We start from the raw sequence: 18,541 nt of genomic DNA, 5'->3' as shown, positions 1-18,541 counted from the left end.
GTGTGTGTGTGTTTGTGTGTGACTCACCTCCATTGGCTAAGGCGTTTTCCATCACTTTGTTACTGGACTGCTCCATCACCTCCCTCATACACTGGTGTGTTTTTTTAATCACACTGACCAGGCAACAGGAAAAATATCATTATCACAGAGGCGCCTCAACTTTTTTTATTCATGCATTTTACATGTTATTTATTTATAAGTTTAATAATTTATTGGCTCCTTTCCTGGAAATCTCTTTTATCCAGATTCTTTCATTATTGACTGAGGCCCACAATGAACTACCGTATTATTGTGGAGCAAGTAGTGAATTTGGAACTTGGAATTTTCCCATTGTGGGACTATTAAAGGAATATCTTACATCTTACATCTTATTTATCTAAGCAAAGACCTCTAGTTGAAGAGAGATTCAGAAAACAGTGGCTCAAAGTGAATAAAATGACAAGACCACATTTTGATGTCACTAATAGGCTTCGACATCCAAACTCACAACGAGTCAGCTCCGATATAACAACAATGAATTTAAAATAAGGAGGGTAAACTAACCGTCAACTGCCCCTGACCATCAATTAATCATGGCGCAGACCGCACACAAGCTCAGACTTACAAGTCCTAATTAAGGACAAAGCTGCACATTAAGCGACAAATGTGCAATGACCACTGAGGCAGACAGGTTTTGTTTGCATATGACAGAGCATGGGCAAAAATGTAACTTTGTTTCATCATATTTCTCACCTTTCAGTCAGTGTGTCGAGCTTGGAGAGATCATCTGACACGCTGAGCAGACTGTCCAATATTCCCACCTGAGGTCACAGCATAGACAGCACAGTTAGTTACTGTAGCTGTTGTATCAAATCATTAAACACAGGCCAACGGTTCTTCGTGTATTGTGATTTATTCACTTACGAAGGGGTCCACATATCACATTCAGTGCCCCATTTAAAGGGTTTTCATGTTTGAACTCTTGACAGAATTGAAACACTGCTGTTAAAATGTGACTCCTGGCAGCCAAGGTGAACATTGATCACGTTGAGTGAAATGGGTCAGATGGAAATTTTGCCTCAAACTGTAGAAAGCAACCTGAGCCTTTATCCCTTCACCAGAGAAGGACACCAAACACCATCACCCTCCTCAACTACACTCTACTGTACTGGTATAAACACACACCGAACAATAAAAACACACATACAACTGTTTTTGCTATTTGTTTTCTTCAATATCTGGTCCTTATGTGTATTATTACTCTTTACACTTTATTTGGCTCCCTCGGGCTCTTTGCTGGGGCATAAACAACCTCACCTTGAGATCTGGAATGGAGAACTTGCAGCAGGAGGCCAAGTTGGTTTTGGCAATGATGTGCTTGAGTTTTTCTACACTGGTTAAACTGGTCTTGTCCAGAGGGACAGATATCAACCACAAGTCGGTCATGACTCCCAGTGCTTCACATGGAGACCTCCAGTCAAAATCCTCCCCACAAGAACAAGGCTTTGGCACCAAATAGACTGTGACCCAGAGCAAAGAAACATACAGTAAGATGAACTTAAAAAAATACATGTCATTTTATTTTGTAAAATTACATTTAGGTAAATGATTTTACACCTTTGTGTTATTCTATTTCAGTTTACACAAAGTCCTTGAGTGTCCTATGACTATATTGACATATTTCCTTGGTTATGGCTACATAAAGTCAAATAAAACAGACACTATGAAATCAAAAGAAATAGCTTTTCAAGGCAGAGATGCTTACCCTCAGGTTATCTTCATGGCCGTCCTGTGTCAGCCCCACTGTGAGTGTTGTGAAGTAGCAGCAGCTCCACCTGAGACTGACTGACTGACAGACAGACGGACAGACACTGTCCTCTCAGATCACATCCTGCAGCTGTTACATCACTCCAGGTGATTTCATAGGATGATGCCAGCAAGCACATTACTGAAAATGGTTGACTCTCAATTTGCAACTATTCTGTCACTCAGCATGCTCCTCAAAGTTAACTACAACATAACTACGTGTTATTTTAGAGTTTTCTGTACTTTTGTATGCATTGATATATGGAAACGCCTTAAAAGGCCTTGATAAAACACTGGGCTGACAATTTACAATATGTAGTTTATTAGTAATCAGATTAACATAGATTAGGTTCCCTTTATCTGTATTTATTTATAGTTTGTACTGCAGTGTGGACATTAAAAAGTCTTAATATCATTCTCCTCAACAGTCATTTGTTCCATCCAATAAATTGATATTTTGTGCAAAATGTTAAACGTCGACATAAACATACCTAGCTTGCTAACCTAGCTTACAGTACAGTCTTCTGTCAATTAACCTAAATTAACTCTCTAGCTAGTTAATTCAGCTATAACGTAACAAGCTAACATCCTACGACTGATACTAACATAATGGATAAAATAAAACAATTCTGATATTTAACGTGTGTAACATAAAGATGAACTTTTTCACTCTTTTATCACTTTAGTCAACCATATTTTTTCTTGTGTTGTGTGAACCCAGAAGCATTGTGGAGAGGAGGGGGACTTCTGCTCAGTCAGTGTGGTTTCTAGTCGGACCAATTTCGGAACGCTCCTCTTCACTTCCTGTTTTTGCCCCGCAGCAACAACGTGGATTGAGTGGAGCTCGCCGGTGTGTAGTAACAGTGTAATGTGTGACCAGAGTCCTGTTCGCCTTCTACAATGCAGATATCTAGCGTGAATGATGTGAAGATTTACAACTTAAGTCATGGGAAGTCTCTACCAGAGGTAAGAAGCACGGCTCGTTCCTAACGTTACATTACATAAGCTATACAGTTACTGCTTACCTGGAGCCTGGCTAGCTGGCTAACACAGCTAGCCGTGAGTAGTCCTGACATTTGGCTGTTAAATAACACACTACCTTTATGTTACTGTCATATAAATAAAGGAACGCACATAACTACAGAGTAAAACCTTATTTGAGACTCCTCAATTCAGCCACACCTCATTATGCACTGCCTATTTCACTAAATGCTGTACCAGTTATATATATTAACCTAAGCTAAAATAAACCACACAAAGGTAGTGTGTAGCACAGTTGTAACATTTGAAATTAATTCTTTATTGGCCAAATCCTAATCACCCCTACCTCTTTAATGCAGTGGCTGTCAGATCGGAAGAAGAGACAGTTGCAAAAGAAAGATGTTGGTGAGTTGACCGCAACAAATTCAGCATCACAGACTGCTTAATCTGTGTCTTATTCTGACATTTCTATTTCCATATGATCATTTTCTTTCTCAGACATCCAGCGCAGGATTGAGCTCATCCAGGACTTCGAGATGCCCACAGTGTGCACCTCTATCAAAGTGTCAAGGGATGGTCAGTTCATCCTGGCAGCAGGTAGGACAAGCTGTAGATAGTGTTTCACCAGAAAGTGAGATCAGTTGTCTCTCAGAACAGATTTCCAAGAAGGCAGTCACTTCATTTTTTGTGTATGTTTTTTATTTTCCATTCATTTCAGGCACTTACAAACCCAGGATTCGCTGCTATGACACCTACCAGCTGTCCCTGAAGTTTGAGCGCTGTCTGGATTCAGATGGTAAGTCAGCAGGCGCGCCCACTCGTTGTACGGCACCCTGTCATGTACGACTAAATTTGATTTATCTCTTTTCTCTCCCTCAAAGTTGTGGCTTTTGACATCCTGTCTGATGACTACTCTAAGGTAAGAAACTGCCGGCCCTCTTGCCCCAATGCTTCATCCACTGCTGTTGGAAGTGTTTGTTTTTACGTTGTTATGTATCAACATGGTGTAATATACAGACCCTGAGAACGGCCTTGCTTGCAATTGTTTTTTATGCTGTTCAAGATCCCGAGTTAATTTATCTCAATATCTCAGAGAGAAAACAAAAGGCCAATTTGCAGAGATCACACCTGATTTAAGCCCTCAAAGTCACTGCCATGACTGTCTGGAAGATTCATAACACAAGTGTAAAAAGCTGAATGCACATCTGGGAGTTAATTTAATATATTAACGTAATCCTGGCTGATGAAATACTGACCAAATATTAAGGAGAAGATAAACAAGTTCAAAGATCCGTACACTGTCCAGAATCTTTACATGCATTTTTTCCTGGCTGCTGGATCATTTTAGAAAATGAATTTTAACTGTCTTGTTGCACGTCATTCCTCCATGCATTGTCCATTAAGTTGAACCATCTATGCATGCTGCCGTGACACTCATAATCTCTAAAAACTATAAATGATAGCAGGTTGGTTGTCTTGAACGTTTGGTCTGTAAATGCATAGTATTATCATGCTGTCAGTTAAAGGATCTGTGAAGTTAGCAGAAACTGGTAATGACATTTCAGTCACCTTACCTATAAAAAGATTGGAACATAAACATCGAAATAATTGTGTGCACAGGTATCCTTAGATGTAAGTATAGTTATTAGAAGGACAGACACTTCTATTAAATAACTACATTTATATTAATCTGTGCAGTTACAGGACCCAGAGCTAATCATATGAAGTCCCACAGTGAAAGCAGTCTTTACTACCTTAAAACTGCATTAGTACACATTTTATGACAGTTAGTGCAGTTTTAAACAAACTGCCACATCTGGAGGTGGTAAAAGGCTTGGTTTTCACTTTTGAACTCACTGTTTCTTCTTCTGTGTGTTGGTGCAGTTGGTGTTTTTGCACTCTGACCGCTACGTGGAGTTCCACTCCCAGCACGGACACTACTACAAGACACGCATTCCAAAGTTTGGACGGGGCTTTTCTTACCATTACCCCTCCTGTGACCTGTATTTTGTAGGCTCAAGGTGAGAGTTGATTGCCTGACAGACATTTCTGATCTGTCCTGTGCGTGATGTAGGAATAAGCTGGCTGGGCAACACTGTTGATGTTTTGGTTTTCATTTTCAGTTCAGAGGTGTTCAGGCTGAATCTGGAACAAGGACGCTTCCTCAACTCACTCCAAACTGATGCTGTGTAAGTACAGAAAGTGTAATAGTAAGTGGTTAATGTTAGATTCAACCAGGTGAAAATATTAAAATGATTCTACCACTAACCATTAACTGATGACTTCTTTGCTCTCGTTGCTCTCAGCTGATGTTCATGATGCTTTTTTTTTTTCTTGACTTCTCGACCAGAGAGAACAATGTGTGTGACATCAATCCCGTCCATCATTTGTTTGCCACAGGAACTTCTGAGGTAAGTGCCATAGCAGGCTGTGTGTGAAATGAGGCACCAGTTATGAGCAGACACAAGTGAAACCATTACTCTGTGTGTGTGTGTGTGTTCGTTCATTGCTACGTGCATTTTAGTATATACGAAGACTTACATTATAGTACATCTTAAATATGTTTATACAAATAAAATAATCCCCTAATAAGGATTAAAATGTCCTTGATGAGTATTAGAAGACTAATATTTGTTCCTTCCAGTAACTGGTTTCGTTTTTCTGCCTGTGCTTAAAATGTAACACAATTACACAGTTAGACTTTATAGTTCACTTATACTGCCATGTAGAGTTTCACTGTCATTGGATGTGTTCAATAAGAAATTGGTTGATTTCACTGGTGTTTAACCAGGTATTTTTATATTTTTACATATGTAATATATATGTTTATATTTGTTTTATAAGAAAAAGGCTTTTCTCAGACTATTCTTTTTTGGATTACCAAAATTGTAGATCTTTCTCTTCTCTCATCTTTGATATCTTTCGGTGTAAGAATCACACACCAGCTGGGCTGATAAAAATACATCTGTTGCATGAATTGTGAGTGTTAAAGTTCAAGTTTTTCAAACCGTTACTGCCCTCACTTACATTAGGAGCTGCCAACAAGTTGCCCATTGCAGCTTTTTATTAGTCTTTTTTTTTTTTTTTTTAAAGTCCCACTTAATTAAAAAAATCTTTTAAAAGTCATGAGTTGTAAGCTTCCTCAAATCTTCCATTCCCCTGAATATGCCTGACTCTTTGACATCTCCTCCGTTGGATTACCAGGGAAGGGTCGAATGCTGGGACCCTCGTGTCCGGAACCGAGTGGGCATGCTGGACTGCGCCCTGAGCAGCCTTACTGAAGGAACAGAGTACGTACCAAGCTGTCGCACCGTATCTCTCACCAAGATAACAAATGATTTCAGCTGATGTCAGCCTGACGATGCATATGTAGGCACATGGCACTGACTTTTCTCCAGTGCCTGTAACTCTACTGCATGAAAAACAAGTTGCAAGCTGTGCATCATTATGGTACACTTAGAAATATCCAGCTTTCAACTGATTCACAGTGTATTATTCTGTCACAAGGCAGCAACAGTGTCTTTTTTTCAGATTTTTGTCTTTGTGTCTCACTTGACCTATTATCTCCTTAATATTCAGCTGTTATTAATATTATTCTTATTTGTGTTTTTGTTGACAGAGTTCAAGGTTTGCCCTCAATTAGTGCGCTGAAGTTTAATGGCTCCCTCACCATGGCAGTAGGCACCAGCACAGGACAGGTAAAAAAAAAAAAACGGAGTCGTGTTTTGGGCTAATAACTCACTGAAGTGTGACACATTATATTTTCATGATAGCTATCTGCAGCAGCTGAACAATCGGTCCTGATGGCGCTCTATAACACTGGTCTACATCTCTCGTTATTCACTTTCGCTCTCTTTGTTGTTGTTGTGAACTCTCAGCTGCCCACATGGTGCGATATTCTGCTTCTTCTTCCTGACATTAGTTGACTCACAAAGAAGTGGCTGATGTCATGATGTCTATTCTAAAGGGTTACACTGTTCTCAAAACGAGCTCTGTTTTGAGTGAGGAGGTCTTGTGCAGCTGGCGCCCCTGTGACATAGCCTCTTTTGGTTTAATGTAGCATTTTAGCATTTAAAATGTTTTTAGTATTGTTGTAGCATTTGAAAGCCTACTTCTTTCAGAATAGGTTGGTATGAAATTCAGTTGCCACTAGATGTCACACTAGAGCACCAGTATCTCATACCAAAACAGTGACACTAGGTAGACCAGACTCCAGTGACAAAACCAGTAATTTTACCTAGCAGATCATCATAAAACACACTTAAAACTGGACATCTGTGTTAGTCCGTCCACAGTCTTTCCAGCAATCACCAATATTGGTTTGGTTGATATAAACCCTTAATTCACAGAGTTAAATTGGAAAATAGCTGTGAAATGGGCTGCAATGGCTGCCATGTAACGTTAGCTAATCTAGCGACAAATGCGCTGGTTAAAGCACATCCACTAACAGTGCTTGTTTCTGCCACTGGCAGGCTTGGATTGATATTTTAAGTATCTGACAGCATTATGGAAAGGGTCCCTACAGACATAGAGCTTTTGTTTAACCAGAAACAATAATATCGCTATCACTCAGCACCAGACTCCATAGAGAAAAATGGTAATTGTGCCTCACGTAACATTGTAACTTCAATAAGAGTCACCAAAACAGTGTTTGTTAGTCGTTCCACTGTTCATCAGCAACTCTGGTTTGGTCAAAATAAATCCTTAATTCACAGATGTAGATTAGAAAAACATCAATTTCAGTTCACTCATATGCATTAACATACACACATGGTCAGACTAGATTTTAGTGGTGTTATCCACCCTTTGCTTTGTCTTGAAGGTGCTGCTCTATGACCTGCGCTCCAGCCAGCCACTGCTGGTTAAAGACCACTTCTACAACCTGCCAATCAAGTCACTCAACTTCCACGATCAACTGGACCTGGTTGTGTCTGCCGACTCCAAGATTATAAAAATCTGGAACAAAGACACTGTAAGACCTAACTCACCTATTGCCATTCACATACATGTACATGATGATGTATTAAGGGTTGTTCATATTTATATATTAGCCGTTTCAAGCCGCCATATCATGTTAAATTGGTTGTCAGAAATTTGTGCATGTTCTTTGTGTGGATGTCAAGAAAGTACAACAAAGAAAACACTAGACTGTCTAGATCTGCCTAGACTCTTTCTGATGCCATTTATCTTTTATGTATTCTCTCTGCTCACCCCAGGGGAAGGTGTTCTCCTCTATACAGCCTCAGACCAACATCAATGATATTTGCATCTATCCAAATTCAGGTGAGAACAACGTCTACATCATGATCTTGAGATAAGCTTTATTGGTGCCCTGCAGGGAAATGGAACTGTCACAGCAGCAAAGGTAAAAGATAACTTTAGAGAGCAAAACTAGAGCACTAAAAACATAAAAAAGAAAATATACTATATACAAATGAAGCATAAAAACTATATACACCAACATAAATAGTAACTTTAAAGTGTATTGGGAGAACCATAGTCGTATGAAATAAGGTGCTCAACTCCCATTAGGACTATAAAAACTAGGTGCTAAATCCTAAATGTGTAAAATCATAAAGCAAGTGCATTCCAACAGGGGGAGCTACAGGCACAGAGTGACATGATACAAAATACATGGAAATTCAAAAACACACATCAAATGGCATGCACAACACAAGAAATGCAAATGAAATCTCCTCATTCGTGCCATCGGGTTGAGGGTATCAAGGAAGTGTATCCAACATGTCTCCCTTTGGAGAATGATTCTGTCCCCATTCCCACCAGCTTCACTGTCTTAGTGCCCATGTAATGCAGTTCACTCAATCTGTGGTCATGACTGGACATCATAGAATAGCAATGTATACGGTTATGAGAAGGAAAATGAAATATGACATTACTGGGTAATCGCATAAGTTGAAAGACCTCTTATTACGGTAAATAGATAGCAGTTTGAGGGTGCCAGTGTCTACTCACTACTTGTTGGACTGATCTAGATACAGGACTGTAGGTGGACACAAATGTAAGCCCCTGAGAAAGTGTTTCTCTATAACTAGGTTTAAGTAAGTCAGAAAGCTGAACCTGGCTTTACCCTGTTAATGTGGTTGTCTAATAATTAATCACCTTCAGATTTTTCCGATTTTTGGCTTGTGACTCAAAAGAATAATCAGAATCACAAATGCATCTAACCCTTAGCAGCTGACTGTACGGTAGACTCTTTTTTTTTTTAATGCTGGAGAATGATTAACGGCTGAATTGAAGACAAGTATCTCTTTCAGTTTCCTTATGATCAAAAGCATCAAAAGGAAACTGGAAAATACTTTTCTTCACTTCAGCAGTTAGGAGGACTTAAAGTGGCAGTTGGGTAAAGTGCTGTGTCTGCAGATAGCAGTGTTAGCAGCTAAATACGAACCCTCTTCACAACCTATACCATTGTCTTTTACCTGCGGGTGGCGCCATCTTACAGCATAGTTCAAACACTGTTTGACTTTGCAGGTTTGTTCTGACTGTCATTGCCTGTCTGTCCGTTTACACCAGGCACAAAACGGAAGGTGACTGTTGACATCGAAGTCATAATTAAAATCCGTATTTGGTGCTGAATTAATACGATTTTTTGAGATTTTGCTTTTAAGCTTTTTTTTAATGAGGTTCCATCCTTAAAGCTATTAGATATTTTCACATTATTATTCAGCTCATAGATTCTAATGTTATTTTACTTTGTAAGAACAGCTCTTATTCCCCTCTCATTATTTGAATAGGAATGTATTCTGCCCTCAGGATATGTAAATTCAAATCTTAACCACGTTCCCTATTTCACATACCAGTTTAGTTTTTGAAGTGTAATAGGACCTTCATATATACGTGACTGGAACTAAAGTCAGTGTTTACACCACAGATGAGCTCTATTACTATCTGCTCTGCTCCCATCCTGACATTGTTTTGCCCGCAACCCTGTGTCTCATTGACAGGTATGCTCTTCACTGCCAATGAAGATCCCAAGATGAACACGTTCTACATCCCGGTGAGTGCAGAGCCATTTGCATTCCTCACTGATGACTTGGTATGCTGGTACGAGCAGGTTGCAGCAGACGGGTCACATTCACACCTTGTTCATCACATGCTGATTCGACAGCACATATCTGATCTTGCAATAAAGGTGTTTTTATTTGATGTTCCAGGACAGTTGAGTGTACAGGCCTCAGTGGTCCAGGTGACTGTTTAAGGGAGAGCTGCAAAGATTAGTTGTTAACTCTAAGATTATTCGCTTTTTTATAGAAAAAATGTCTAAATTCTCTGATTTCACCTTCTCAAATGTAAATATTTTCTGACTTATTCAGTCCTCTAAAACAGTAAACTCAGTATCTCTGGATGTTTAAGACATCTGAGGGCCTTCATAAATGTTTTCTGACATGTTATGGACCAAACAAATAATCAATATATTGACAAAATGATCAGCCCTAGTTTAAGGGTATATGAGCCATTTTATTTCCTCTTTCATTAATCTGGTTCACACGAGGCCGCTGTATAATGAGTAAAGCTGGTGAAAGCTTGTCATCAACAGTCTGTCATCAACAGTCTGTCCTGTGACTCTGATATTATCTGACAGTGTGTGTTTTTCTAGAGAAGGTGTTTGTGTGTTTGTGTGTGTGTGTACAGTAAACTAGATCTTGCTTTGTGTAAATCTGTAAATTCCCCACATGGTGGACATGGACATGCTGAAGGCCATTCTGCCCTGCGTTAGGTTAATACATCACATGGCAGTTGAAATACATGTTGGATCTACAGCTGAAACAAACATTTACGCCATTTAAATAGCAACATTGTCCAGTGTCAGCCTGTCAGTTGTAAGGCTGTGTTGATTCTTTGTCTGATCTGATAGTGAATTCAATATCTTTAGGTTCCGGATTGTTGGTTTAATTGATTGAAGACTTCACCTTGTGCTTTGTAGCCAAAGTTGGACGAGACCATCAGCACCATTGTTGCAAGTGTGCATGAACATGTTATTATGATCTAAAGAAAAGCTTTACTGCTTTGGGTATTAAATTCAGTTTGACTCTTTTCCATAAAATACAGTGGTAATAGTTGTGTGTTGGACTGATAATCAGTATCGACTTACTGTACTAATGCAGCCTAAGCAGTATAAAACAAAATGTTTTTGGCAACATGAGGAATGGACAGGTTTGTGTTTGATGTCATTTTCTGAGGTGAGTTCAGACGGAACGTTTAGATTTTTCCAAGAACCTCCTGTCCCGAGTGACGCTTTTCACGCGAGTGTTTATGGTTTGAGGAAGCAGACTTCCTAGAAAATCAGGATGTGCGTTCAGACTTGTTTGAGCAACCTGCCATTTACACCTCTGCAATGTTTCTGCCACACACAAAAAAAAGGTCGCAGGCAGCTCTGATTATCTCTGTAGGACGGTTTGAAGCTTTATCAGCACAGCAGTGATGAAACTAAAGAATGACCGGGTACTGAACGCTGGATTCTGTCGACCTTGACCTCACTGTGCGACTCTGTCATCGTAGACCAAACAAATTCCACAGAACAGGCAGAAACGCTGGGTTTAGCCTATTGCATGAGACTTTCACCCATCCATTGATTCTAACTCAGAGATGTCACAGCATGAGTCGCTCTTTGATAAACTAAACTAGTTACTTACTGTCTTTGGTTCAGTATCTTCTATACTAGAGCTGCAATCATTAGTTGTTAGCTATTAAATTAATTGCTAACTATTTTCAGTTAATCGTTTAGAGTCATCCTGTCAAACAAACAAATTCTCTGATTTCAGCTTCTCAAATGCGAATATTTTCTGGTTTCTTTAGTCCTCTATGACAGTAAACTGAATTTATTTGGGCTGTGGACAAAACCAGACACTTGAGGAGCTGCTTTGGGAAGCAGTGAAACATTTTATGGACTAAACAACCTATTGATCACCAAGAAAATGATTGACAGATTAATCGATGGTAGAAATCATTGTAAGTTGCCGCTCTGTTCTGTACCTACATATGGGGGACTCACTAGTGCTGAACTTTGAGAAACAGCACTAGATAGGGATGTAACAGAAAAAATTAATTGACTAATATTACATAATTATCATACTCATATTACTTGAAGCAAATGAACCTTTTGGCAGATGTTGTCTTTCGGTCCTACATGCTGCAGTGTTAAGTTATACTGATTTGAACGCACTTACGGTACACAGAAACTCCGATTTAACCTTAATTTCCAGATAACACACTTTATCCATGAAACAACAACCTCTAAGTCAGTGTTTGGTAACATTAGAGGATAGAATCAGAGCAAAAAACATTTTAAAGTGCAGCTGTTTCTCCCCAGAAAGTTTTTCCTTCAAGAAGAAAAGCCACTTCCTGGCAATCACCTGTATTTTTGCTGCCGGGATGAAGATAACCTCTCAAAGTACTCTTGTCTACTCACTTGTTTCACCTGATACATATAAAATTCAAAAACCTAAAGATATTCAATTTACTATCACCAAACGAAGAAGAGGAGTAAACTGTCACAGTAGAGAAGCTGGGACTAGGGACTGTTTGGCATTTTTACCTGAAAGTCAGATTTAGTGCCATGTAGCAGTGAAAATATAGATCACAGCCACCTAAGTACTGCTAGCCTTCCAAGTGTACAGGAGGAACTACAGTGGCCACAAAAAACACTAAACATCCTATCTAGAGCCAGCGTTTGGTTTGTGTATCAGAAACTGAATTTCCTGGTTTGGTAGTATTATATGACTTAATTTAATATGATTTAATATTATATGTTTTTTTAAATATGAGCATGTACCACCAGTGTTGGGTTTGCATGTCTGCCGATTCCACGGTTTCTTGGAAAAAGGAAGAGCTCAATACTGTCTAACCGGAATGGAAACATGACCTTGTACAGTTGGTCTATTTTTGTTTCAACAAATACACGACAGGTTTCATACTTACTCAACAGTCTAAATCTGAACTAGCTTTTTGTGTGTGTATGTTTAGGCTCTGGGCCCTGCACCCCGGTGGTGCTCCTTCCTGGACAACCTAACAGAGGAGCTGGAAGAGAGCCCGGAGAGCACGGTGTACGATGACTACAAGTTTGTCACCCGGAAGGACCTGGAAAATCTGGGTGAGACTTGTGGAAACACATCTCAAAGTTAAACAACCAGTTATACAGAAAAGATTTCCCCAAATTAAACATGAAATTGGTGCATTTATTTTTTTAGTAAAAAGCACAGCGGGTTATTTAATCCCAGCCCTGAAAGTTACACCCAAAACTATGAGTCAATCTGAGCCACTTTGCCGCCTTAGGGGTTAGCACAGGTGGCTAGACTACCTAACTAGAGGCCTAGGGAACGACTGAGGGGCTTTGGGTAAGAAAAGTAGTGTGTGGGGGTGGGAGGAAGGAGGGTCGGGGGAGTGGACACTGGAAGGGTTGAATGAACATTGGAATGCAGGCTCAGCAGTAAAGAGATCAAATGACAAGAAGCAGAAAGGTGGTTGGCTGCTGTGGAATAAAAGCAGAGGAGGGGGCAGGCAGGGGAACAGCGGTGTTGATTTACAGGAGCCGTGTAATGCGGCCCTGTTATGTAACCACGAGGCAGCCTGGGCACACACTGACGGAAGATCCTGAGAAGAGCACTTACTCCACATTCTTTATGCCCTCCTGTCTACACGCTCTCACTTGCTGGCATGCTTTGACGCAACAACTGCTTTTTCTAACGATCAGCAGAACCCATGCATGCTGCTGCTCCCTATCACACCCTAAAATGAGTCGTCTCAGGTTGGATATTCTCTTTAAATAGAGCTACTATAAAATAATGTGTTCTCAGGTACATCCTGAGAACGACATGCTAGTGGCTCTGTGAGGTTGTAAATACGGAAGTTAGCATGCTAACATGCTCACAATGCCAACATGCTGATATTTAGCAAGTATACAATTTACCAACTTAGTTTAGTGTGTTAGCCTGCCAATATTTTCTAATTCCTGATGGGAATTATTATTGTGCAGGTATTTGGTCATAAATCAAAGTAACAAAAGAGCAACATTTTTGACCTGACAATGGTGCTAGACAAAAAGTTACAGGGTCACCAAAGTCATTACAATTCATCATGAAGGGATCATAGATGTCTGTACCAAATGTAATTGCAATCCATTAAATAGTTGTTGATCTATTTCAGTCTGGTCCAAAGTGAGTGCAAGCCAACAGACTGCGCACATAGACACATCTGCTAATATAATATAAAATGTCTGGATTTTATTATTTATTTATTTATTTATTTTCAGTTCATTTCTTGAGCACATTCCTGACTTGATTGTTTGTTTTCCTTATTTGTCTCAGGTTTGTCTCACCTGGTGGGGTCATCTCTCCTGAGAGCCTACATGCACGGCTACTTCATGGACATCAGGCTTTATCACAAGGTAAGGTGTCTAACTGCTATATCATGTTCTGTAAGCCTAATTAATTGGCTGTGTTGTTAAATCAGACTGATCATGATATAACAGACAAAACCTGCTTTGTTGTTGTTGTTGTTGTCAAAGAGGTGAGTTTAGATTTGACAGTTTTGCTCTTTGGTTCGGCCGCAGGTCAAAACCATGGCAAATCCTTTTGCTTACGAGGAGTATCGCAAGGATAAGATCCGGCAGAAGATTGAGGAGTCCAGGACCCAAAGGGTGCAGGTTAAGGTGAGAGATCCTGAGAAAATGTTTCATCTTTGGTGGTTACGGATTCACAGAGTTTGCAAAGCAGAACTATTAAAATCTCTGGCCCTGAGATGTTATTCTCTGTCTTTTATGTTTGTACAAGGGAGAACATCATGCCAATCAGTGATCACAAGATTCTTACCCAGTGTTCAAAACACACATCACTTCTTCCTTCTTCCTTCCAATTTTCACATTCTCTCACATTGACATAGGCCAGTTACCCTCAAGAATTTCATTTAAATGTGCATTTCAAACTGGTTTGCCCTGGTTACTGCCTGTGAAGACCAGAAGGTCATTGCTGAATGCAATGTTTCTTCACATCCTGTCTCACTCTCAAATGTTTAAAACAAATAATCTTTAAGCATGCCAGGGGAAATTTGCTTGTTGCTTCACAAATGAAGCTGATTAAGTAATATGTCCTGTTTGTGTGTGTAACCAAATGTTCAATGTGTTCTGAGACAGAAACTGCCTAAGGTGAACAAGGAACTGGCTCTCAAGCTGATGGAGGAGGGTGATGACGAAGCAGAGCTGGCTTCTAGGAAAAAGAAGGGCAAGGTAAAACAACAGAGATTACAAAATCTAGGTGGTTACTGTGCCTCATTTGTTTTCGGGTCTCTGAATTCATTTATTCTGAAGATACTCAGAACTCATCATCTGCCTTGAGTTATGCATTCTGTTCTGTTTGAGACCTTCATAAGATTGGGAATATTATGAAATAGGACTCAGTTGAAAATTATTGAAATAAAGGTTTAAAGTTTCTCTCTGTACCTCTTTAGCTGGATGTATTCACCATCCCAGCAGATAGCAAGAGAAAAAGTCTAAAACCAAACTGAGAATCAGTATGCTCTACAAAACCATCGCCCTGATCATTTCCCCTTTCTCAACTTTTCGAAACGGCAGGCTCTCCCCAGCATCCTGGGAGACGACCGCTTTAAGGTCATGTTCGAAAACCCAGAATACCAGGTGGACGAGCAGAGCGAGGAGTATCGCCTCCTCAACCCCATTGTCTCCAAGGTCGGACAAAAGAGGAAGAAGAAGTTGCGTCTACTGGCTCAGCAGGCCGCTGCTTCTCAACAGGTAACGCTCAAAAGATCTGTTAGTTACATTTCCTCAGGTACAGAAGTGTTTACAGTTTCCAGGCGTTTAGAAATGCAAGTATGTGAGGGACATTAGACTTGAGCTGCTCCCATTTGAGAAGGAAAACAAATAGGAGGCATTGGTTTGAATCAAAGGGAGTAGCATAACTAAATAGTGGCTTTCCACATTCAGTTCTTGTATTGGAAAAACTGTATTATGTGTGATATCAGCTTGCAACATTTCATAATCCCTCCCGACAGTCATGTTTCTTTTGTTCATCTTGTTCACAGGATTCTGCGAACGAGCTGTGTTTGCACGTACTGTATTTTCTAGACATCATTTAGGATGACTACTTAGGCCTGTCCTCAGCGCCAAGAAAGAATATCACAACAATAACTCTCAATAAGCTTTGTAACATCTCTGTCCAGGTGGCTGAAGACGAGGAAGAACCCGAGGGGCGAGCCAGCTCCGAGGAGGAGAGCTCGGACGACGACAAGAGTTGGGTGGAGGAGGTGAGGGAGCAGCGGAGGCTGCTGTGGCAGGAGGGCCGAGACCGCCGGAAACATGACAGGAAGGAAGCAGACCGCAACACCATCCTGCTGGAGAAGGAACACAACGGAGAAGAGAGAACCTCAAACAGCAAGAAGACAAGTCAGCCTCAGTTTTATCAGATCAAGGCCGGGGAGGAGTTCAGAAGTTTTAACGACATGGCCCGCAAGCAGAGACTGCAGAAGTATGTCTTTGGAAATACATTAAACAGAAGTGTTGGAGGAGTGCTGGCTTATAGTGTGCAGCTGTCTTTGAAACCCAGATTATTATTAAGATTGCTTTAGGGTTTGCAGCTGTTCATGAGGAGGCATAACCTGACCTCTCCAGTTATGGAAGAAACTTTGTTTCAAACAGATTGACAAACTTAAATCAATAGATAAGAATATTAATTAAAATTATAATAATAATAATAGAAAACTACTCTACAGTGCAAGTTAAGAGCCAACTACTTTCTGAATGTGTCTGAGGAATGTGTGTGTTGTTCCAGGGCTTCTTTGGAGGACCGTCTGAAGCTAGAGGAGCACTCTGGAACCAGCAACATGGCCGACACTGCAGTGGGCAGCAAACAGCTGACCTTCACTCTCAAAAAGGTAAACTGTTCACATGAGGCACCATCCTCTGCCTCAGCAATGAAGTTCAATTATAAAACACAAAACAGCCAAGTGCAGCCAATTGGAGAGGATGCACCAAGGTGGTCTGAAGATTAGTTTAACTTCATACAGTCTCACACTTATGGGAAATTTACTGAGCTACATTTTGGTAAAGAAAGCTTGGTCTGGCATTTGATATAATAAGCCAGCATCCGTACCACCAATAACATACTGAAAACAATTTAGTGTTGAGGCAAGGTAGTTGCTTGAACAGCAGCAAAAATGGCCACTAGCAAACGTACGGCACTTCAAGGACACTCCTCTGTAGTCAAACAAACTGGAAATATAGCAAGTCACTGTGTAACATAGAGAGCTTTATAACACATTAAATATGAATGTCCCAGGCAACAACACGAGGCTGCCCTTTAGTATTTGGAATGAAGGTTTTTTTCTTGAATTGTTTGCACCCAGTTTTAGCAACGAAAGCTTGGAGAAAGTCTTCAGTCTCTATTGAGCGATGTGTTTACAGATTTACAGACAGGTAATACCCTGAAACACTCAACATAAAATATAAGAAAAAACTTTTAGAAGTGGAAGTGAGTAAGGGTTAGTACTGCTTGCTTTTCCCCCAAATGTAAAAGGACTTTACTCCATTAAAGTACAGATGGAAACACACAGCTGAACACTGTTTAACATGTTATTCTGTAATCTTTTGCAGTCGGAGCAGCAGAAGAAGCAGCAGCAGGCCGAGTGGGAACACCACGAGGAGAGGAAGAAGCTGAGGCGCTCGGCCGGACACCTGAGCAGCAGCCGCGGGAGAGGCTGGGGCCGCGGCAGGGGCAGGGGCGGAGGAGGAGGAGGAGGGAGAGGAGGAGGAGGAGGAGGAGGAGGGAGAGAGCGGGAGGGAAGGCGAGAGGCCGTATGAGCGAGGGGGGGCATCTCCCAGGCTTTGTCCTGATGGCAAAAGGCCTTTCCGGCACAGTCTCAGGCTAACATCAAAAGTTTTGCAGCGTTTCCATTAACTCTCTCTGGCAGATATCTGCGAGGGTTGAAGAATGCGGGTGTGAAGCTCTGGAGACATTCTGCACAAGCAGCAGAGACTGACTTGATGAACAGACAAGCCTGCCCCCCTATTTCTGGGTGGTCTGGGCCATGTGTTTAGCTGCTCTCTGCAAATTTAGAGCACATTAAAAAAGATTACCTATGTCGCTGTCTGTGTGCATATAATGTTTATGCCATTATCCAAAAATACCTTGACTGCATACTTTTTCTCACTCCTCAGTGGAGCCTACTATTTCAGATAATGAAGGGGAGAAAAGGCGTGTGTGTGTGTGTGTAAAACCCCCCCCCCAAAAAAACAGTATTTTTTAATGCTACTTGTTATTACTATATATTGTTAATCAAACAATGGATTAACAACACTTGTACTATATATTATATTTGGTACAACACCTGCTTGTCTATATTGTTTTTATTGCGAAAAATCTGAATGTATCATTTCCTACTGAGTGCAAAAATGGCTCAAAATGTGCAAGTCGAGCGTGCTTCCTCTTTCATGACTTACGTCAGAAGTAAGAGGAGGGGATGAGGAAAATGGTGAATGGGGAAAGTTTTTTTTTTTCCTTCCCCCATCAACAGCAGTTCTTGGAAATGGAAGGACTGCCTGGGTGTCCTTCCCATCCCCCAATGTGCTGATGGTGTGAACCCCCTCTGCTCCAGCATTGGCCCATTTCAAATGCGAGGGAGGTGCATTTAAGCTCTAAGCATGCCAACAGGGGCCCCCAGGCTCATTTAAACTCATTTGATGTCACCATGTGTTTTCACCATCACCCATCTGCCTTCAAAAACTTCAAAAACGCCATTTTATGTGCTA

General features: G+C 40.6%; 2 protein-coding genes across 2 annotated transcripts in view; one reads left to right on the top strand and one right to left on the bottom strand.

Annotated features, from left to right (window-relative positions):
- Positions 1-1,440, bottom strand: part of atp6v1c2 (ATPase H+ transporting V1 subunit C2) — a 6,907-nt gene extending 5,467 nt beyond the window's left edge. Inside the window, exons 1-3 of the mRNA XM_035674378.1 lie at positions 1,297-1,440; positions 733-800; positions 28-113 (exon numbers count right to left, since the gene is read on the bottom strand). Coding sequence (XP_035530271.1) covers positions 28-113; positions 733-800; positions 1,297-1,425 — 283 coding nt within the window. The 5' untranslated portion in view covers positions 1,426-1,440. The remainder of the gene's footprint in view (positions 1-27; positions 114-732; positions 801-1,296) is intronic.
- A 1,149-nt stretch (positions 1,441-2,589) lies between these two features.
- Positions 2,590-17,539, top strand: nol10 (nucleolar protein 10; the record flags this gene model as incomplete). Its single annotated transcript, XM_035674603.1, has 21 exons — positions 2,590-2,751; positions 3,126-3,171; positions 3,265-3,363; positions 3,485-3,562; positions 3,648-3,685; positions 4,651-4,787; positions 4,890-4,955; positions 5,117-5,177; positions 5,971-6,056; positions 6,386-6,464; positions 7,589-7,738; positions 7,983-8,049; positions 9,732-9,784; positions 12,751-12,877; positions 14,091-14,170; positions 14,336-14,434; positions 14,915-15,007; positions 15,353-15,529; positions 15,958-16,262; positions 16,566-16,668; positions 17,387-17,539. Coding segments are annotated over exons 1-21 (2,163 nt in total), but the record flags the coding sequence as incomplete, so codon positions are not given.
- Positions 17,540-18,541: the final 1,002 nt, after the last annotated feature.

The sequence above is a fragment of the Morone saxatilis genome, unplaced genomic scaffold, assembly GCF_004916995.1.
Source record: "Morone saxatilis isolate NCDOM2014 unplaced genomic scaffold, NCSU_SB_2.0 Contig3, whole genome shotgun sequence".
In the NCBI taxonomy this organism is placed as follows: Eukaryota; Metazoa; Chordata; class Actinopteri; family Moronidae; genus Morone; species Morone saxatilis.
Note: the sequence above shows the minus strand (reverse complement) of the source record. Positions and strands in the feature narration are given on the sequence as shown.